The 24,299-nt window shown below is 31.5% G+C and overlaps 1 protein-coding gene across 1 annotated transcript; it reads left to right on the top strand.

Annotated features, from left to right (window-relative positions):
- Positions 1 to 4,737: 4,737 nt before the first annotated feature.
- LOC133189671 (snaclec jerdonibitin subunit alpha-like) lies at positions 4,738 to 5,667 on the top strand. Its single transcript, XM_061325068.1, has 2 exons — positions 4,738 to 4,927; positions 5,429 to 5,667. The coding sequence occupies exons 1-2, from the start codon at positions 4,738 to 4,740 to the stop codon at positions 5,665 to 5,667; spliced, it is 429 nt and encodes a 142-aa protein (XP_061181052.1).
- The last annotated feature ends 18,632 nt before the right edge of the window (positions 5,668 to 24,299 follow it).

The raw sequence follows: 24,299 nt of genomic DNA, 5'->3' as shown, positions 1-24,299 counted from the left end.
TGTAGTGATAAGAAATATATTGAGTGTTATCGTGCCGCGATAGGTAACCAGACCTCACGTTTATGTTAGACAGAAATCAATCAAGTGATAGGGTATTCACAGGAATATCAAGGTACCTGCATAATCACCGATTTCACAGCATATTTGCATACTTTTGCAAGAGATCTTTAAACATTGCACTAAGTCTCCAAATATAGAAATAACAATATTCTTTTTAATTGAATAATTTTTTATTAAAATAAATGTATTTGCCAGATCCTGCGCTATAACATATAAAATATATATTAATATATGCTAGGACTTCAAAAATGTGAAAAAATCAAGGAAGATGACAGGGTTTGCTAAACGAGTTTGTTTCATTTTATCATTGAAATATATAATATCCTTTGTACTCGGTGAATATTGTACTTCGAGGTTGGCTAAATCATCGTATCGACTGATAAAAAAAACAGCAATATACAGTCAAATTAATACACATTTTAAAGATAATTCCTTTAGAAACATGTAAAATAAATAATTTCCTGTTTGTTCATTACTCTCAGATCATACAATGGTATATGAGGTAACAACAGGTATCTGACACACAAAACATAGTATGAATGATCCAACATTGAAACACTTAATAACGATATCATTTATAGGTGTGGGTACTGACAATTTAAGCTAATTTTGGATTAAAAACATTGAAAATTTTGAAGAAGAGCCCGTTAGTTTTCCCTCCTCCCGAATCCACTCTTCTAAGTTTATTTTTGCAAAAAATCAACTCTGCTCTACAGTTCCCGACTTTATCAAAACTGCAAACTGAAACCATCATTTTTTGATTAAACAGATTTTGCAATTTTTCATGTAATGAGGATATGAAATTAATTCAAATTCTAGTATTCCAAAGTTCTTATTATAAATAACTTACAAAATGTAATTCCCTTTAATCCGTTTCAGGTCAGGCGACACGTTCCTCAATAATATAAAATTTTTCCTAAGAATTTGTCATTGAAGTATTGCAACTTTAACAAGTTTCCTCACAAAAAAAATTGAGATACCTAACCAGGCATTTGTGCAAAATACCAGATGATGGTGTTTCCTACATAATCCTATTGGAAATCTCTTAAATTGTTATCACAATTTTTGTTGTATGTATTTTTTAATACGTTTTCAAAAAAAAAGTTTAAAAATCACAAGATAATGATAATTATGAATAATTTTCTATATATTATAAAGAGATACAAAACAGATATTCGAGGAAGGTGTAGTCTAACCTAATTTAAGTTCATACAAATAAACAATATCATAATTATTTGAAAATAAACTCAATAATTTTAAAATAAACTCAATAATTTTATACTTATGCATATTCGCTAAAATTTATCTTTGATAGCTTACTTGGCACGAAGTAGTTTAATATAAAGTAAACAAGACGTATTTGTAAAACCTGATGTCTATGACAGCCAATGGCGAAGTTAAAGTTTCTCAAATGCAAGCCAAACTCCAAAGCTAATATCAAGAGATCAAAAATGTGATACCAAAAGAAAGGCCTTTTCACAAGAAATACACCTGTGAAATGTGAAAGCCTTTGCGCAACCATTCAGAAGTTATGGTCGTTAAAGTTTTTGAAAAGAAGCTGAAACTCCATGGTTAAGGTAAAAAATATTCATATCCAAGGAAAGGTCTGTCTTGTCACAAGGACTACACATGTGAAGTAGGAAAGCTCTAGCACCAGGCATTCAACAGTTATGGCTTAGGTCAAAGTTATTCATAGGTAAGGTAAACTCCAAGGTCAAGATCAAAAATTAAAGTTGTTAAAACCTTAGAAAGGAATTGTCACAAGAAATACACATGTGAAATATGAAAGCACTAGCATCAACCGTTCAAAAGATATAGCCAAAGTTAAAGTTTTTCAAAAGTAGGTCAAACTCAAGAGTCGAGATCCAAAAATCAAAATTATTGATACCCAAGGGAAGATCACATGTTTGGTATAAATGCTTCTCAATAAGCGTTCAAAAGTAATGGCCAAGGTTAAAACTTGGAAAAATTTTGCAAAAGTGAGTCAAACGTCAAGGTCAAGAGGTCAAATTTGCTGGTACCAAAAGAAAGACCTTTTTTTTTTTTTAAAGAAATACACATGTGAAATATGAAAGCCCTTCCTCTTTCCAATCAAAAGTTATAGCCAAGGTTAACTTTTTTTGCGGACAAAGAGACATACAGACAGAGCAAAAACTATACGCCCCCAAATCTTTGATTATAGGGGCTTAAAAATCTGATTAACAACATGTCATAGACTAACAAAGGTAAACAGATTAAAGATACGATCTGTAAAATTAACGATCTTTGTAACAGCTGCCTCTCATGTAATTACGGTCAAATTAATAAAATGAAGTGCATAAACTAGATAAAATATTAAATGTCAAGAAAAATATGTATGTATCTTTATATCCTGAAGGAAAATGTTTTTAATCATCGCTCTGTTGTAAATATACAACATATGTTAAAAGAGGGAAGACACTTGGATCTTGTTCTAGATACTTATATAAGGATTGTCCCAGAAAAACCGCCAAGATTTTCAAAATTTTTGTTTCACTAATATTATTAACTTTAAAATTGAAATTTTCAATGAATTTAGATAGAAAATTTCCAATCATCGAGAATAAACCCAACTCCAAGTATGACGTCCAGCTACTGAATTTTCTTTTCGTTCGTCATATGTGTTTGTTTATCAAACGCCTCTTTCGCCGAATTCGTTTCCATCTCTATTCCAGTATGAACAGGAGTCAAATCACGCTCAACAAAGTAATGGATGATAATTTGGTGTGCTGCATTATCGCCCGATGTCGCCAAGTTTTGACAATCCTTATATTTTGGCATTAAAATGTCAATTTAATTAATTTTTACACATTAGTATTTAACATCATAGAGTTATTATGGTTGTATGGATGTATATTTTGTCACATTACATTTCTGTACAACATATGGTAATATAGAAAATATCGCTGGCAATGCTATTATTAAGTAAAAAAATTGTGATGCGCCGACCACCGATTTCAAGCACACTTTAAATGCTGGTTCTACACGCATATAAAATTTCAACCATATAATATTTGGTCAAAATGACAAAAATTTCAATTCCGTACAATGAAAAAAAAACAAACTTTTGGTCTGGTATTTTCTGAAATATTAAAAAAGTTAGCATTTTTCTGGGACAACCCTCGTACTTAATGTAGTTGTAATGACCCTATACTGTCAGACTGCTTTTGATGCATTGTTCCAATATGTTAATCTCATAAACTCTAGTCAAACTGACCGTATCTAGTTATTAATTAAAAGGACAATTATCTATCAGCTGACTAGTATGTGATTAATTAATTAAATGGCAACATTTGGTCGCTTATTTATAAATGACCACTATCAAGTCCTCCTCAGCATTATGTTCTGTGATTTCGCTACAAAAGTAAGTACAAGCTATATTGGTCATTTGTACTTATAATGCAATTATGAATAAAATTCACTGTGGCGTCATTTTTAATAATATACACATTTCTTAAAAAACATTCTCCTTCAATGATACTGAATCGTTAGATTAACTGCAGGAGTGACTTATTTTGAATATTTTCAATATAACACCTTTCTGATCAAAAAGTTGATTCCTTATACGACCATACAAAAAATGGGAATGCAATTATATAGAACTAAAATGTAAGCATAAGTATACCTACCAAGTTTTTATTATCTGGTGTAAAATTCAAAACATATCTTATTCAACACTTGAATTAATCAAATATTTCTAAATCATCATAATTACAATATTCATGTTTATTTATTTATTTATTTATTTGTATGTTGTTTAACGTCCCTCTCGAGAACTTTTCATTCATATGGAGACGCCACCACTTGCCGGTGGAGAGCTGCAAATTTTGTCCAATTTTTGTCCCAGCACCTACTGCGACACGGGACCTCGGTTTATACGGTCTCATCCGAAGGACCGGTCTCCAAATCCCACAGTGGGATTCGAACCCGCGACGTAAGGATCAACTTCTTACTTCGCGACTCTAGAGCAGACGCTCTAACCACTGCGCCAAGCGGGCGACTACAATATTCATAAATATATTTTACAAGACTCCAGCTATTCTTACGATGAGTGCCTTTAGTGCAACAGACGTAGTGCATTAAGACTATGTCACTGATGTGTTCAACCAAAACGATTTTGGCTTTAATACTGTCAATAATTGGTAATGAAATAAGAATATAATAAATGACTAATAATATCATGATAATATATGTATACTACAAATCTTTCTTTCAAAAAAAACAAAAACAAAAACAACTAAAATCAATCGAAAAGTTTGTAAAATATATACATGTATACATGAATTTAACGCATTACTCTTTAAACAGGAACGTTAACTTTAATGATCTTTATAAGATCAAGAATCGTATGATTTTGTGCTCAGTCTTACTACTCTTTAATCATTAATGTTATCTTTAATGATCTATTTTAGATGAAGAATCATATGCTTTTGTTCTCAGTCATTCTTGCTTTCCTCATCTTAGGTATGTTTGTTTGTTTTTCTTGATTGTCAAATTTTTTATTTAATAGTTGTCATTGAATTAAACATTTACCAGATAAAAAAAGAATGTAATACGCAGGATTTTTTTTAATACTTTCTATTTTTAACTACGGTCATAATTATTAGAGCAATGAATTCAACATCATAAGTCATATGAAAAATATATAATTTGAATGACATGAATGAAATCATAGAGGCAGTCTCTGGTCGTCGACATTGTCAAACATACGACATTAACCGACAGAATTCAAGGATCCGTACTTGGAAGGATGCAAAGAGAGCTTGTGAAAGGAAACGCATGTCCCTGTTGAAGATTGACCATTTTGAGGAAGATGTCTTCCTTCAAAAATTTCTACAAAGAGAAAATCGTAAGCACAAACAATCATATACAGCTGATGACAAGCATTGTCAAAACAATCAAATTGATAAAGATCCTCTCTAATTGATACTTAACAACACCTGAACAAAAAAGAAAATATACTGAGTTAAAAGACGAACTTATTTTCCAAAATATGTACGTATAAATTCTAATATTTTGTAAACATTTTAGGTAATATTTCATACTGTGGTTTGAATGTTATGTGTTATTCAATAAAAATTCTTTTAAAAAGGTATTTGAAACCACTATGTAAATTAGAAAGATTTACCTTATTACAATTATAATCATAATGTAAATTAGAAAGATTTACTTTATTACAATTACATACATAATGTAAATTAGGCAGATTTATTTTATCACAATTATAAACATGATGTAAATTAGGAAGATTTACTTCATTACAATTATAAACATAATGTAAATTAGGCAGATTTCCGTTATGATAATTTATATATAAATCATAATAAGGGGAGTACTCTTGCTTTTGCAGCTGGATTTGATGCCGACGGATGGTTCATTGGAGGAGAATATCGTAGAGGTGAATGGAGATGGACCGATGGGTCCAGTATGACCTACCAGAATTTCCCCGGGTCCGACAATGCTTTTATGGCCCGCTCCCAAGATGTCACAAACTACGCTTTTATTATGAAGAGAGGTTACCAGTGGGGTTACGTTTCTCCTTTTGGGACCCAGAGAATGGGGTACATATGTGAAAGTACAAGATGTTGAGCTTAAATAAATTAGATTCGGAGTTACATGCATTTTTCTTTTGCCATAGAATGTTATATTTGCTTTAAATTGCCAATCTTTTGGAACCATTATATGAAAGAGACCGATCCTTTCGTATATTGATGTCAATGAAGTAAATATCGATCTTGATCCTGCATGAAGGTCATCTCTCAAGGAATAGACCTTTGCTTGGTGTGTTCGGGATATAATAAATACAAACTTCAGGTCTTGAACCAACGACATTGTCCGAAGAACACATTTTTTTAAAAAAAAAAGTCCCGTCATATCAGTAACTTGCCATGGATTTACATGTTCTAAATAATCAAATTCCCACTCACAGACACATGCCATTTCCTGTTTGTCAGGCACTTACTAATAGGAAGTTTTACGCGTATTTACGCGAATGTAGTTTTTGCAAAAAAGGTTGGTCTCAGAAAAAATCACAGCGTATTCGTATAGAGAAAACAAATACTAGTAGTTATTTTTATGTTAAAAATTTAAATTCTGAAATCACGAATCTAACGTCAACTGCATATGGAAATTAGAAATAATTCATCTCGATAAAATACGCTAATTAAATTTTTAATCTTAGGTTCTGAGCACAAATTGCAATTAGTTCAATGTGATTAAATATTCTCTAACTACATATATCAAACACCGAACATCAAAATAATACATTTCGATGTCTTTATTTTATGTCTTTATAATTATCACGGAACTTTATCTATCATTATTAAAAAATAAATCGCAGAAAATGTCTGATACTATTTGTAATACAAATCACTATGTCTATCATTAAATAACAGATATTGTTTGGAAATTTTACAGTCAATTCATAAAATAGTTTTCGTCACTTAACATATATTTCCTAATATATATTACACAAGCAAATAATCATATTTTGAAATCTAGAATATATATATATATATATATATATATATATATATATATATATATATATATATATATATATATATATATATATATATATATATATATATATATATATATATATATATATATATATATAACATGTCGTTAATGATTAAAAAAAATATCAAAACGGCGAATTGATTTACAAGCTTTGAACGAGTTATTGTGTGTTATAATTTTTAAAACAATGCCTGATAAAATACACATCAGACGTCAGGAGTGCAACGAAGTAAGAAAAACTAGGATAATTCAAAATCATATTTTATGTAAGAAAACTTGTTTATCAAGATTCTTTTTTGGCTTAGATTTAAAGAATTGACTTAAATAGACAAAAGTAATTTTTTTGGAATTCAAATGCTGGTACTACACGCCTATGAAATTTCAAACTTAAAAAGGTTAGCTTTTTTCTGGGACAACCTTCCTACTACAAATTTTGTAGTGACCCTACATTGTCAGACTGCTTTGATGTCTTGTTCCAATATGTTAATCCCATAAACTCTAGTCAAACGACCGGTTCTAGTTATTAATTATAAGGACAATTATCTAATCAGCTGACGAGTATGTGATTAATTAATTAAGTGGCAACATTTGGTCGCTTATTTATAAATGACCAATATCAAGTCTTCCTTAGCATAGTGTTCTGTGATTTCGCCACAAAAGTATAAGCTATATAAGAATTATCACATGAATTTAAAAACAGGAGGCAGACATGAAACTGTCCACAAATCTTCTTTTGTTATTTGGATTAATATATGCAATTATGAATAAGATTCACTGTCGGGTCATATTTTAGGTGACTGTACTCATTTCTTAAAAAAACATTTTCCTTCAATAATACTGAATTCTCATATTAGCTGCAAGAGTAACTTGTTTAGAATATTTTTAAAATAACATCTTTCTGATTTAAAAAGTAGTTCTCTTACACGATCATAGAAAAAAAAGGGAATGCAATTACAATTGTAATTAAATTCTAAGCACAAGTTTACCCACCAAGTTTATATTATCTGGAGTGAAATTCAAAATATATCTTATTCAACACTTGAATTAATCAAATTTTTCTAAAACATCATAATTACAATATTCATAAATATAATCTAGAAAACTCCAGATATTCTCACAATGAATATGCAGTTGGTGCCCTAGATTTAGTGCCTAAAGATTTTGTCACTGGAATGTTCAACCAAAACAATATTTGCTATAATACTGTAAATAATTGGTGATAAAATATAAATATAATAAATGACATACTATCATGTAGATACTTACAGATCTTTCTCTCTAAAAAGCATGAAAAATAAAAACAACTTAAAGCAAGTAATAAGTTTAAAAAATGAATTAAACGCACTACTCTTTAAATTTGAACGTTAACTTTAATGATCTGTTTTGGATGAAGAGAATAGATGGATTTTTTGCTCAGCCGTACTACTCTTTAAACACTATTTTATCTTTAATGATCTATTTTAAATGAAGAATTGTATGATTTTGTGCTCAGTCGTTCTACTCTTTAGACATGAGCATTAACCTTAATGATCTATTTTAGATGAAGAATCATATGCTTTTGTGCTCAGTCGTTCTTACTTTCCACATCTTAGGTATGTTTGTTTGTTTTTCCTGATTGTCAAATTTTTCATTCAGTAGTTGTCATTTAATTAAACATTTACGTCCAGATAAAAAGAATGTAATATACAGGATCTTTTTTTTTATACCTTCTATATTAAACTGTAATCAAATTTGTTAAAGCAATGAATTCAATCTTATAATTCATATAAAAATATAATACTTGAATGACCAATGAAATCATAGGCAGTTTCTTGTCGTCGACATTGTCAAACATACAACACTAATTGTCAAAATTCAAGGATCTGTATTTTGAAGGATGCAAAGAGAGCTTGTGAAAGGAAACGCATATCCTATATACTCCTCCATGGCACCTGATCCCACCTTTGATGTCTTAGAGGTCCGTGTTTGCTCTGCTCTTATTTTGTAATGTTGAATGAACTTTTGAGCTCGAATACTGTTCGTTATCTCCACATATTTCATATCTCTGTTGAAGATTGACCATTTTGAGGCAGATGTCTTTCTTCAAAAATCCCTGCAAAGAGAAAACCATAAGCACAAACAACCATATACAACTGATTACAAGCATGGTCAAAACAGTCAAATTGATAAAGATTCTCTCTAATTTATGTTTAACAAAATCTGAACAAGAAAGAAAATGTAATGACTTAAAAGACGAACTGTAGCCCTTTTCACAAAAAATCTTAGATTTTTGCGTAAGATTTTAACTTAAGAATCTCTTACGACAAATCTTAACGTAGGTCGCGGGTTTGCAGACCAGTTAAAAGTGTCCGAAAACATACCATGAAAATTAGTTATATGAATCCTCTACCTTTGTTTTATATTCGCCGAAAATTTTATAAAATTCGTCTGCATCGTTCTTGTGTAATTAAATCCCAAACATGCCATTGTTGTCATTACATTTTCGACGTTATTCTATTGAATTATATGAGAAAAACGTCTTTTTCAGCTCGTTTTGAGGCAAGATTTTGTTTCAAAAAATATCAATAACTTTTAAATGGTGCAGACGAAATTGTTTTCCCTTTGGTATTTTAACAAAGAATTGATTTGAAATAAATCAATGTAAAAAAATTAATATGTCTTCGGGTTAGTTTTCGCGTAATTTAAATGTGAATTATTGCTTTTATATCGCAAAATGTAACATTTTTAAGAACGACGTCGTAAAATATCGCGACGTCATGCTTGACGTATCTATCCGGTATTCAGTGCAGAAAAATAAGCTAAACTAATTTTTATAAAAAAGAAATTCACATCTATCTGCTTTCAAGTGACCCGTATCATAATAGCGAGCGCAGCGAGCGGCGCGAAGCGCCGCTCGTCACTGCGAGCTCTAACGACAACGCCTGGGCGAAGAGAAAATTCGGACTACTGCACATTCATTCAATAGAATTTTTTTCCGCAGTAATTCTGACCCACAATGCATCGCTTCTTGTTCTCGCTGCTAACTTCGTTCACGCGGTGACAACAACTAAAATTTCACACAAAATTAACTCACCTTAATTTAATGGATATTGCATGCAGATAGTAGATTAAACGTTCTTTGTTAAAATATTTGCACTTTTTAAACTTTGTTTATGGAAATGCAGCTAACATACGACGTCATGTGACGTCACAGTCTGTCTCGTGCGGTTTGAAGAGGCGGATCATAATAATGAAGTGAACACTGCGCTCGCCCCAACGGTCGCACCGTCAACATATTAATTGAATATCTATGAAATGATTATTAGATGTTTCTCTTCAGATTAGGGTTTTTTACGTCTTATATTAGTGAAAATTCTCGCAAGGGACATAAAACAACAGTCATTTTCTTTAGTTTCGTTCTTCCAATTTACTTTCTTTATGTGTTGTTTTCTTACCGTTTCTTTTCTGTTTGTTTTGTCTTGCTTTTTTTCGTTGATTAGACGTATCCTTACATTTGGCTGTGTATTTTTCTTTTCAAGCGTGCTGGCGGAAAACGGTATCCTTTAAATCAAGTAATTCAAGTATATAAAATATTTTTATTTAGACCATGCAGCAAAGCGCTCAAATCTACAAATTTCTGCCAAATATGGTCCCGGCTAAATACAATATATTTTCAGTAAATATTTATTTTTACATACCACATTTTCAGAGGGGTAAATGGGACAAGGATTTAAAAATTAATTTTATTTGACGTAATCAACAGCCAGTTTTTTTTAGAACATTAATTCTACTTGTTGGACATGGAAAGCAAAGTAGCGAATAAAATCTGTAGGTAACAGCATTGCAAGCTGTTGCTTAGGGGACGATCATTTCATGGGGGGGGGGGGCTTACAGATTTTGGAAATAAATAATCTGTCCTCGAAAATGTTGAAAATAAATAATCTGTTCCCGACTGGGCAAGAAAATAAATAATCTGTCCAAGACTAGTTCTAGCACCCCCGTGGGAGTTTTCAACTTTGACGTTTTTTTTTTTTTTTTTTTTTTTTTTGGCTTGTCAGACTTTTTTCAGTGAAGAAGAAATAAATAATCTGTCCTTGTTTTTTTTTTTGTGGAAATAAATAATATGTCCTTCACCGACATGAAAATAAGCAATCTGACTCAGTAAAATTTGCCACCCCCCCCCCACCCTCTCCCTCAGAATCAAATAGTTGTCCCCTAACAGGAGGTCTGTGTAGCTAAAAATTGTCTTAATGTTTCATCGTACCTTAGCAGTATTTAATTTATGATAATCTTGTACATCTATATATTTTAAAAAATATCCTGTTTAAAAATAAAATTTAATTTTTTGATGTAACAGATGTATTTGCGATTGTTTATTTTAAAATAATGGCTTCTTTCTTAATAAATCAAACTGATAATTCAAATACACATGTACGATCAAAGGAAAAAAGGTCAGTTGAACCTTGTGTCCATATCGTTTCGCGATACCAAGTGAAAACAAATCAATCGCAATTTCTCGGGCCTTTCCGACAAGCCGAAAAAGAACCACTTGTTTTTCCAAGCTTGCAGGAAAGGCCCGAGAAGATGCGATTGATAACAAATAAATAAATTAAACCTTTTATTAATGTTTCCAGTGTCGATCATTCGAATCGTAATAAGCCTTCTTCACTAAATTACCAATTCCAACAAAAGTTTTATCTAAATATTGTATCAACTATACAAATCGTAAAAAGCCCTCATTATTTGTGATAAGTTGTTGCTTAAATAATATAACACTAAACTATCAATTCCAAGAAAAGTTATAACTAAATAATGATATACTGAAGAATTTAATAAAACAAAAATCATCGCAGATTTCTTTTTCATTGTGACGTCATAATCAAATGTGCACAAGAAAGTCGCCCAAATCATATAAATTGCGTACCCAGTTTTAACGACGTCAGCAAACCCACGACCTACGTTAAGTGCGTTTCCCGAACGCATTCGTAGCAGATTGAACTTAAGATTTTACTTACGACAGACTTCATCCCTAGCAACGACTTCAATATGCTTTATAATCCTCAAATAAGTGGATGAAAATAAAAATAAAACATAGTTTTCAACATTTGTCAGCATAACAAACATTATTGACAACAAATATCGAATGCAATCGTTTGTGAAGCAAGAAAGTTTAAAATCTGACGTCACAATCACAAGTCTGACGTAAATGTAGGTCATACGAAAATCTTAAGTGAAACTATTTTGTAGTGTATTTCATTTAATTTTTCGACAATGATTGTGAAAAAATTTAAAATGTTATTGGAAATTGCTTTAAAATGTTTAATGTAACGTGTATTATGTTTTTTGCGGTTATATTTTTACAATAAAATCGATTTTAAAATACTTAAGAGAGGGTTGGGGCTCTCGTAAAGTTACGACAGATTTTGCACTTAAGACTTTCTTAAGAATTTTTGTGAAAACGATTTTTATCATAAGTTTTCACTTAAGATAAAAATATGTCGTAAGATTTTTTGTGAAAATGTCCACTGATTTTCCAAAATATGTGTAATTCTAATATTTTAAACATTTCAGGTAATATGTCATACTGTGATTTGAATTTTATGTGTTATTAAATAAAAATTCTTTTAAAAAGGTATTTGAAACCAGTATGTAAATTACGAAGATTTACCTCATTACAATTATAAACATTATGTAAACTATAAAAAGGCTTTTGTATGGTGTATTCTGGAAAAGGTGAAGATAACGAATAGGGATTGATCTTTAAAAAATCTACATACAATACTTATCTGTAAAGAGGGCATAAAACACGGACTATTGGAAATTTCAGAGGTGGGATCAGGTGCCTAGGAGGAGTAAGCATCTCCTGTTGACCAGTCACACCTGCGTGAGTCCTATGTATTGATCGGGTAGAGAGAACATTCATGGTCAAATTTAATATAAAACAAAGGTGTTACTATTGGTAAAAACACGTCAGTCAAAATACGACCAAATGATAGGTCATATTTGCTAACAAAGTCATTATGACGACCATAGAATATCTTACTAAGATGAATGCAAAATTCAGTTCTTGAACCAACGACATTGCCTGAACACATTTTTCAAAACATCCGTCATAGCGGTAACTGGTTTATTTGCATGCACAAAATAATTCAACTTCCCAACTATGTAAAAGTGTTATATTTTTTAACGTTTTCTAGATTTCATAGAAAATATCATATGGAAATGAATATTTTTATTACATCGTGTTTTGAAAGTGGGTATAACTCTCAAAAACGAAGGCTGTAAATCTCATAATTTTTGACTAGATTTATTCAATTAACGTCTGTGGTTTTCAACTCTATGGTTATACTTCTTTTAAAAAAAATAAATAATAGGATATAAAACCCATTTCATCCATTTTTTTCTCTAAACGGGCATTTTAGACTTTCTATATATATCATGTTTTTGGGTGGAGGGTTGCATTATTGCATTACTTCCTTGGTGCAGATTTGACCTGTTCAAAAAAACGACAACTTGTCAGTAATCGTGTCTTTCCACCGAATAAATATACATCTGTACCTGTATTTGCATGACAATACATGTAAATATTAGAATGCAGGAATTAATAAGATTAAATGAACAAATGAAGAACATTTTTCTTAATATACAGTTTCTTTTTTTTTTTAATTATTTTTTCCCCAATTTTCTATATTGGAAGTTGTCCAGGGAACAGCATTAACATCAAACACTATTTATAGATAAAAAAAAAAAACACTCAATTTAAAAATACCATATGGTTTCATAGTTATGAAATCACACTACAACGTTAATGGTTATTAAAAAAAAATTCACAAGAATGAAACCAGGTTCTAATACCATACTCTGATAAAAGGCATTATTCAAATTTTCAAATTAATGCTTTATACATATATAACAATTGCTAAATTTTTCCTGAATTTTCCTGAAAATTTTACAGAAAAATAAAATACATATGTACATACACACATTCTACACTTGAAATATACATGTCGAGTATAGTAATATAGAGCAAAACATTCATCCATTGAATAATTAAAAAATAAGATAAGGATAAAGCACTTCTTATTCTTTAGCAAAAATCTATAAGTATTGTATATACGCTGAAATAAAGAGCGTTCATAGTAAAATAATCCAAAAATATTTACACGAATAATTAAATTTCAGCCACAAATAGAAACTTACATTTTCAAAGACTTTTTAAAAAGTTTGCAAGAATGTACTAAAACATAAATGTTTCTGAACATTGTAGCAGCCATATCCAAAAGTTTTTTGTCGTAGATGAAGTTCTTATTGGCGGTTTTATTAGCAATGCAGTTAAACTCAATGCATTTTGGTGCTAAATGATATTCATCAAAAGGAATTTATTGTTCTTTTGGAGGAAATATTTTTTAGAATAAAATCCACTTCACTTATATTGACACTCTAACTTCACAAAGAGTTAGAAGGCCTTTCGTTTGTAAATTCTTGATTTGGATTTTAACAAACTGCCCACGAGCTGTATTTTGACACACTATGTGAACAACCTCTGCATTTTCCCCCGGTCCTTTGAAAGTTCCACAGTCGCTTGTAAATGCCGAATTTGTTTCGCCAAAGCTTACAAATACGTCATGAAGACGATGACCTAAAAATAATTTAATCATTATTTCCAGCATGCTATCTAATTCTTATGTTCTTAAAAATAGTAACATCTCATTCTGTAGAACCATGCAAAGAGAAAGCAGAGATGTAAAAGAGTACATTCATAAAGAATCAATGAATTTAAGCATTATTGGATAACATATATTTGATGTACACTGCTGCTTTGTGTACTTAGTTTGCCTGTTGAATTCTGACATGGAAAATTAACACCTTTTTCAGAAAGCAAACAAACAGTAATTTGATACTAGGCATATTCTGCACAGTTACTTTAAATAACTTAATAGTAGTCTATAGTTAGTTTACATGTAACGCAAGGATTGTAAAAGATAAAGATAATGAACAGTAATCGATCTCATAAATGCAGATTACACAACGAATTGTGAACCGGGCAAATACATAAACCATCTAGAAACACGAGGGCTGGGATCAGGTGCCTAGGAGGAGTAAGCATCCCTGTCGACCGGTCGTGAGCCCTATTACTGATCAGGTAAACAGAGTGATCCGTGTCATATTTTATACAAAACATTGGCCTAACAAGTGGTTTGAAACATGTCAAACGAAATACGACCCATTGATAGGTTACAACAAGGTCATTATAACAAACTAAGAATTTGAAAAAGCTGACTTTAAAAGGGATTGCGGAAATCCTTGTGATATAATTTTTTTTTGTCAGTTTCATGCCTCGGTTTAAAAATTGATCTTTCTCGGAGCATGCTCTGAGAATGGAAGAAGACAAAACAAAGAAGGCTTTAATCTTAAACTAAAATCTTTGAGTTTTTTAAAAGATGAACCTATTACTTTTGATAAGTATAAAGTAAAAGAAGTTTATAGCACTAGACGGAAACCTTAATTCCAAAGGCGATAAAAAGTACATATTTAATTAAATCTCGCCTTTCAACTGAAGTAGATTCACTTAATAAATGTTGTGAAACTCATCAATAATTTGTAATGTCAATTGATCTAGCCCAATTGAAATGAAAAAAATGTGAACGTTTTGCGGTAAATTCTCTTAAAGCTCCAGTCCTATTGATCTAAAGTAAGTACGTTACCATTATCGTCAATTCTGTTAAATAGTGTGACGTATTTGATGTTGAAGATTGAACCTAAATCAATGACAATCCATGGGTTGATTTCACCCTGAGTGTGCACACACTGACCGGCAGAACCGTCAAGAACAACTCTACCATCAACTGCATATGTCCGATCATGATATGGCGGGTTGTATTCTGTGCTCAAACTTACAGACTTTTTGAGTGCAACATTCACGGATTTTATTTCTGTAAACAAAGATCTATTAATTACATTTGAATATTTTAAAACAATGAAATCTCGAAATAAACTCAAATTTTAATAAATGCGAAATCAAAAGATAAATCAATATGTTTTTATTTGTTCCTAGTTTTCTATTTACCAATTGTTTTAAAAGACAATTAAATAAACATATAACATAAATAAATATATACTATGCCCAGTAACCTTCAAAGAGGAGTACATGTAAATGACATTCTCGGCGAAAAAGTATATAATACAAAGATTGTGGAACTGACAAATAAATACTTCATTCAACGTGAACATCTTCATTGAAAAAAAAAAAAACAAAAAAAAAAAAAAAAACAAAAAAAAAAAAAAAACAAAAAAAAAAAAAACGTAAAAAATATTGCAGTTATATAGCCTGTGTTAATAAAGAGAACAAGTATTTAGTACCATACTTTTTCAGTAAGGGACCCGTTTCATAACTAGTCGCAAGTTTTGGACTTACTTTAGTCTAGTTCCTGGGCCCGTTTCATTAAGGTCGTACGACCAGTAGTAACTCCAAGCCGGAGTAAATTCAGGACTAGCCCAAAGATCTGCGTTTCATTAGAGAGCGTATCTTTAAGCCGGACTAAATTTAAGCAAATTACTTATGATTAATAGAGTGTAAGCTATTTTACTCAGGTCAGTATTCATTGTCTTCCAAAGGAGTAACTAAAGCATGGAAGCAATGACTCTGCTTGACAAAGTATGCTTAAATTCTTATTTCTTTTTTAATGATGAAACAAACAACCCTTTCAGGTCCATTTTCGATGATACGCATAAAAACCTGTCTCCATTTAGGGAAATACTTACACAGCTACTCCAATGTTGCAAACTGAGTCATTTTGAAATTTGAATAATTTTTTGAAAGCAGTTCATTATTATTTCAAAGATTTCAAATATAAACACACCTACCCTAAGAATACATAGACATAAAGGAAGATAAAATAAATTAGAACAAGTGAGGAATCAATACACATATATATGGACTTTAACTTCCTTTGGAGCAACAGGTACATGTGATTATTCCAATTATTTGTTTGTGAGCGAAAAAAGAGAGCTGTCCCTAATTTAAGTTTGCTTGGCTATTCTTGCCATAATTTATCAATACTACATAAGCTGTCTACTTTGGATGGTGAATTGAAGGATTAATTTACCTTGCAACATAGCGAAAAGGGTACCTTTCATTTTTTTTGTTTGGAGGCAAAATAAGCAAAAAATACTTTTAATGCCTACATAAAATGATAGTTTCTCTAATCAGGAATGTTCTGTATTAAGAAATGTTTGATTTCATTTAGAAATTTTATGAAATTAAAAGAAAGCAGAAGAAATTCTCACCATAATAATGCCATGGTCCTGCATCACTGAAATCAAAGGAGAGATATATTTTCCCATCAATCTGGCATAAAAAATTGAGAATATTAAAGAAAAATGAAACACAGCTGGCAATCTTTTCACACGTTGAAGCGCAGACGGAGATACTGGGTACTGGAAAATTAAATGCACTGATTTGTCTTCTGTACTCCAAATCTGTTCTTCTTTGGTACAAATTAGACGACATCACTGATATAAAACACAATAGGAAAACGACATTGGATTGGAATTTGCAAAGCATTTTATATCGGTGACTGATAAAAATGCTCAAAAGTCAAAAAAAAGATTACAGGAATAATGATTTAATCTCCTACTATAGGCATGTATATATTATGATTTTACAAATACAACATCCTTGACTGCAAATGAATATCAATAATGTATGACTAGAACAACAGCAATAAGAGACTTTATAGCACTCCGAGGTAAAGTGTTGATGTTTTATAAACATAACTATTCCCTGGCGTAATCATTGTTTTGTAACAGACTTTTTCCATTTAAAATTTGTTGCTTGCAACGATCAATTCTTAAGAAGGAATTGATGAAAAAGATGAAGATAATGATCGGTGATCGATGTCATGTAAATCTTTTGATCTTTCAAACCGCAAATTCTATGTTGCAAGCATTCATTTTGAAAGAACTGCGAACGATAGTATTGTTTCGCCGCCTACCTTTAGGTCAATTTTCAAAAGTTGTCATTTGTAAATGAATTTTTATGTCAATATAGATATTTATATGAATTTTCATAAAAGTGTATTTATTTGACAAAACAAAGCGAGGTAACTCTGTAATTTGGGTTAAAATCACGTTTTTCACAATAGAAATCAATGAAAAACGGAAAATATTTTTAAAACATCTTCCCCCCCCCCCCCCATGAAACACAAATTCCTTTTTACAGGTATTATAAATTGTCGTTTTGCAAATTTACACCAAAGCTTTTGTTGTTTCACGGGGGGGGAACATATGTTTACAGACCAAAATACGGCGAAAATGTACCCTTTTTTGATCAATTGCAAATGGGATTAAACTATGAAAATTAAAGTTAGAATCTGATAAGGTTAAATTTATATACGTTAAATATATTGTTGCTTTTATATACTGGTACTTTGCTGATCAAAAATAATGTATCTGATTTAAAAGGGGATTAGGGGATCAATAATCTATATCAATAAAACATTATTACACTGTTCACGGATTTCTTTTCTATTTTTTTTATTTTGCGTGTTAGTCCTATCTAAATTTAATCTCAAGCGGAAAAAAAGAAAGAAAAAGATGTACATAATCTGTAAAAAATCTATTTAATAAAAAATCTCACTGATTTAAGAAAATAACTAAAAGCTTAATAAAAGGACTTATATTACTAAAGCAGCATAATTTGTTCACGCTCTCTCTCGATAACGATTCATATAAAACTCCTTTCTCTCTTTCCGACTCTCGTGCTCTCTTTCTCTCATTTGTGTGTATTTTTTTGTGTGCATTTTTTTATTTTTAAAATTTTTTTTTTCAATACGATAAAACTTAAAATAGGGACAGTAGTTCGCACTGCCCGAAATGCCTATTTCGCTTTATTAACATCTTTTACCAAAGATCTTAATTTTCGTTTTGGCTGAGGGTTGCCTACATGTCTTCCATGACCCAAATACCCAAGCACAGATGCTACATGGGCACAACAACCGACTGTGTGCATCCCTGCTTTACATTGACAATACCACGAAGTTATTGGATCTTCTTTATCTATCAGGGAATACTGAATCCAAAGAAAATATTTCTTTGATGAAATATGTCTTGATTGTATCCTAACACGAATAATGTCATGGGCTTCATGGTGAACTTCAATGTTATAGTCGCCCTCTTCGTCTAAATGCTCTTGGGTGTAACTGGAAGCCTTTTTCAACTGATAAACTCCAAAAGTAACCACTCTAAGTGCAGACTGACTGAGAATGGGAAAATCAGGAGCAGCATCTGAATCTTGCAGGGGTCGCCACTTACCCCTGCTAGAGAGTGAACCATGCTCAACCCTTTCAAATAAGACGTTTTACTTTTCCTGACTCTTCCTTAACATGTCATGTGCATGTTTTCGATCTTCTGTAGAACTGGTACAAAGTGGGGGACGATATGCGTTAATAGCCGCAGATAATATGCTATTGACTTTGCCGATGATTTGAATAAAATCATTTTCAATAACGCAATCAAAAAATTTCCACCTTTTCATTCGCCCATGATAAGCTTCCACAACCCACCTGACCTTAGTTACTAACCTTGACTCATTTGCTTCCTCGATAAAATGCTGATTTCTACCTTTTTCGAGGAAAGCAGGCATCTTGCATTCAAATCCCAATTGCTTAAATGCGTCCAAGACATCTCTGAAACCCCTGTCAACTACACAGACATCCCCAGACTGTAATAATTCAGTTAGCTCTTTATTCGTATCAATTATATGACGCGTGAGTGCAGCATCATTGTGCTTTCCATCGCTTTGGTATGGACCAAGAGACTCTAAAATGTAACCATCAGGCAATACAATGGACATGAATTTTAACAAAGGGCGATGTTTGTGAGCAGAGTAAGTTTTTCTTGAGAAGTCATACTGAGAACTTTTTTGTATGTAATAGTAAGTACCGTCCCATACAGTGGCCAATGTCTCCTCGCCATAAAAAACTCGAGCAATTTCCGTCATGTGAGTCAGGGCGTCATCACGCGAAATGTGTGACATACCAAGAAGAAAAGGGACGAACTTCGAAGACAGTTCTTCAGTTACCATTTGAAAGGCTCTGGATACGGCCATACGACCACTGTCTCCTTCACCGATATCAAATAGAGATGCTATTTGTGAAAAGGACAAGTTTGTTTTTAATTTAACCCAAAACAACAATACAACCAAGAGTTTAGAACGCACAGAAGTGTTACGGCATGTCACAAAAACCATCATAGCGTTTATTTGCTCACGACTCCAAACAGTCCAAACCTTGCACTCTTCATTAGTGAGAAGTTCTGCCGATAAATGAGACTTATCTGCATTTATTATTTCGACTAACAATTTTATTATTTCTTCTTCATTATTCTGCCCAATAGCAAGTGTCTGTTTGTTTGCCAACAAAACAAGACCGTTTTTAAGTTTTGAATTGACAATATGCTCACTGCACAGTCGAACGCCTTTGGGTGCATATGTCTTGTACATAAGAAGGAAATCAATCTGTAATGATCTTGTAATTGTTTGACAACCCTTTTGAACAGGACGGCGGCAAACAACACAACGTGTGTGTTGATTTCCAAGGGAGTTAAACCCCTCTAATACGGTGACTTTACTCGAAGAATCTATATCTGAAAACATTACAGCGTCCTCAGACGTATGTCTGTTCTGGTCTGCCATAACTTGGCCGGATATGACGCTCGATTTGCTTATTTCGATTCGTCTTCTTGTACTAGAAATGCATTTCATACATACAACACTAGTTTTGGTGCAGCTTATACCCCTAACCTCAAGTTCATTTTTCACCCACAAAAAACCCTCCCCATTTACATATCCGCGCCCTTTGTACGCCTTTTGTGTCTTTTTAGTATTGTAATTACAAAGTACACACTTGTCAGACATTATGAAACTTTTTTCTTTGTGATAGTTCTCACATCTTTTATACTCAGGGTGTCACGTGGTTCTGCTAGTGTGTGACTTACGGTGGCCGAGAACTTCCAAAAGACAGTCTGGCGCATATATTAGGTTGTCAAATAATTTTCCAGAAATTGAATATTATCCACTTTTTATTCAATAAAATACAGTAATCTGACAAATAAAATGAATATTTATTTATTACAATAAGCATTCTGAAGTATACGATGTTTTAAATCCTGATTTCAAGGCGCAGATTTTTCTACCCCCTAATCAAAAGAAGTAGTAATTAAGAGCAATTAATTAATTAATCCTGGGATTAAAGTTAATAATAAGTTCCAAATGAATTCTACTTTGCAATTAAAAAAAAAAATCTTCAACAAAATTGCAAAGCTTTTTAAAATATACGAGTCTAAAATGTAGGCGGGAATCGAGAGTTAGCGTGCGTGGTTCTTTAAACCTTTTTGTCTTGTAATACTGCTTTTTCCACGATAAAGAAAAGTAACATATTTTAAATTCAATAATTGTAAAAACATTCTTAATACATACAAGTATAATCTGTTTTGTAAAAGTTGAATACTGTAGATTCCTTATTTTACGCGAGTACTTAATATCGCGAAATGGCCCAAGGACGTCAAATCGCGAGAACAATAATTCGCGAATGGGTGATTTATCTAGAGATTTTACATACATTAAAGCATCATAAAAATAAAAGCGAGTAATTTTATTTCGCGAGCGGTGCTTCTCGCGTAATTACGCGATAATTTATTCCTCGCGTATATTTAGGAATCTACAGTAATTGAATTGAATTGATCAAGAACGCAGTAATTGCAGTCTCTGTCATGCCTTTATTTGTATACGTTTGATTTTGTCTCATTACACTATTTTCACCCCTCTCCACTATTACACTAGGAAAATTTTTTACCCCTTTTAAATTCGCCCAGACACAGTTTTGATAATGAAATAATGCTGTTATCTTTGAACTCGCCCTATTCGACGAGGGCGAAAGAGGTGGCGAAAATTTCCCTGTATATTGTATTATCAAATATAAAAATTTACAAAAAAAAGAAAGAAAAAAAGAAAAAAGAAATTACATGTATTTCAAAAATCTTAAAAGCAATCATATCTTAAATACCAAAATAAATGGTAATGTACATGTACATCAACTTTTGATCGATATAACATCAAGAAATAACTCAAAGTAATAAATCAATCGGTCTATCACTCACTCACTAACATACTCATTTACTCAATGTTTCCTTTGAACAATGTATCGATATATCAAAGAACTTCAATCAATATTTCAATCAATGAATATCAATCAAAAATCTAGCTCAAATAGTCAAGCAATGAAATAAGCTCATTAACTTATCATTGACTCTGGAGATATATAGAATCTGGTTCCGCGCTTAAGTAAATTTGGCCAGTTGACTTCATGTTAAAAAGGCATCGTAGATTCCTCAACCGTCATAATTTTTTTAAAAGATATACACGCTATAACTTGCGTCAGATAAAAATAAAGTTGGAAATTTATTTATTTTGTTTACCAAATAAAGTTACGAAAATACTGTAAATTAAATAATTAAAAATGAACGGGTTATAAAGATCTCAAATTATAATTCTTTATTTTCCTACTAGGAAAGTAATGCTTCTATATTTAAATTCATGGATCATGTGACACCGTCGCTACTTTTAGAACGATAAACAAAAATGGCGTCAAGAAAACGAGGTAGGCTGTTTGGTATACAAATAACTTTTGAAATGGATGTCACACGTCTCATGCTTAAAGATACTTATCCTTTGAAACAACTAGTATTAACCATCTACTCCGTAATGACCTTTTATTCATAATTGTAGTCAAAATGAAACGTACCTCGTCGTCTATGATTTCCCGCGGACATGCGTGTCTATATACTGTTTACGCACTTCCTTCATCAATATTCATGACAAGGCTGAATTCTTTATTGCAGATATTGCTTAATTGTTTTGTAATTACAACGACTTATTTAGTAAATCTTTGTGGAAAGTATTATTTTTTATTACACATCATGTTTCTCAAATCATTCAATCATTTTGTTTCACCTAAAATATGGCATTTATATAGCGTGTATATCTTTAAATTTTCACCAATAGATGCGATAGATAAGGTTTACTACACTCTAAGGAAGCCAAAGAATATGGCGATTAAGAATATGACTTTTACAGAACCGATCGGAAATTCTATTTCTGTCTTATAACCACTGCTAAGATCAGAATGAATTTTGACACACATATAGTCATAAACATATGTGCTATTTCTAAATTTACTACTCCATACCTGTATTCATGCAATGTGTTAACATTTCTATATAATGGTCCACTTTGAGTAGTATCATAACCACATCCTTCTGTAATAAAGATTTTTTCTCACCGAAAGTTTACATAAAGCCATGCATGGTCAGCAATGCTTTCGATTCATCCAAAACATTTCCATCAGTTTGGAATTAAAAAAAAAATCTTACAGAAAACTTAAATACAATTGGCATTTTTTTTAAAGTCTTTTGCATTTTAAAATTCTTGTAACGATAAATCCATGGCATTAAACAAACATTTATATTTAGATCTATCTATTTTTTGTGCATTAAAGATTTATAATGTTTTTATAAAAAGATTAATACTTGAGAGAGGAATACTTGCATTATTTATATTGTTTGTATGTTTCCGATATTCTTCAAAATTATATGTCAGTTTTGAATATTTTTAATATTCCCAACAACCAAAATGAATTTGAATTGCTATACTTGTATTTTTTATATTGGATTCCGAAACTTCATTACAATCCTTACAAACAAAGATACATAGCGGATTCCAGTAAATGTTCTACCAAGCCTCTCTTTTTACTCCCTTCTATAATATTAACAGCAATGAAGGAGAGCCTTCAGGAGTACTGTGCAACAATACATTCGAGAAGTGATGTAAATCAAATGTGAATACTTAAAAATTCCAAGGAACTTTTGGAAAATTGAAATTACAAACTTTTATTAAAATCAGTAACACAAAAACTTACGACTTTGCAACTCTAAATACAACCATTCCCAAGATAAATTAAAGTCCAGGCTTTTTGATATCATTGACAGCTGCTTTTTCAATCAAAAAAGAACTCGTAAATTAACTTACCTTGTCATTGGTCATTTGCAAAATTATTTTGTTAAAAAACATTCTGATTGTACACACAAGTACGCTGAAGTTGATATCGAACAGATGCTTGATTTTCTGATTGTCAATATCTATGTGGTTTTTGGAGACAATGTCTTCAAACAATCTGTTGAAATTCCCATGGGTACCGTTGTAAGCAGGCCTATTTTTGTATTCATATTAAGCAGAATTTATTCAAAATTTTATACATGAGAAAAAGAAGTCTCTGTGGCCTTCAACTCGACATTTAGATATATCGACAACGTTTTATCAATTAACAATAGTTATTTCCATTCATATCTCGACACAATATATCCCAGTGAGCTTGAAATAAAAGATACCACAGAGTCCGACACATCTGTTTCGTATTTGGATATTTTACTAGAAAAAGGCGTTAATGTTAATCTGACGACAAAGTGTTATGATAAATAGTTTACCTAAAATATTTGTACTCAATTCTTTAAGCTGTTAAAATTGAGATATTTCTATCTCTTAACATACAGTTCTTTTAAGTGTTACAGGAATTTATCATATATCAGTTGCAAAATTTTCAAAAACATTTTTTCCCCTAAAAGATAACTCTATTAAACTGAAAGATAACTCTTCTAGATAGATGCAT

This window comes from Saccostrea echinata, unplaced genomic scaffold (genome assembly GCF_033153115.1).
Source record: "Saccostrea echinata isolate AGI-Se365-2 ecotype Australia unplaced genomic scaffold, CSIRO_AGI_Sech_v1 ptg000019l, whole genome shotgun sequence".
In the NCBI taxonomy this organism is placed as follows: Eukaryota; Metazoa; Mollusca; class Bivalvia; order Ostreida; family Ostreidae; genus Saccostrea; species Saccostrea echinata.
Note: the sequence above shows the minus strand (reverse complement) of the source record. Positions and strands in the feature narration are given on the sequence as shown.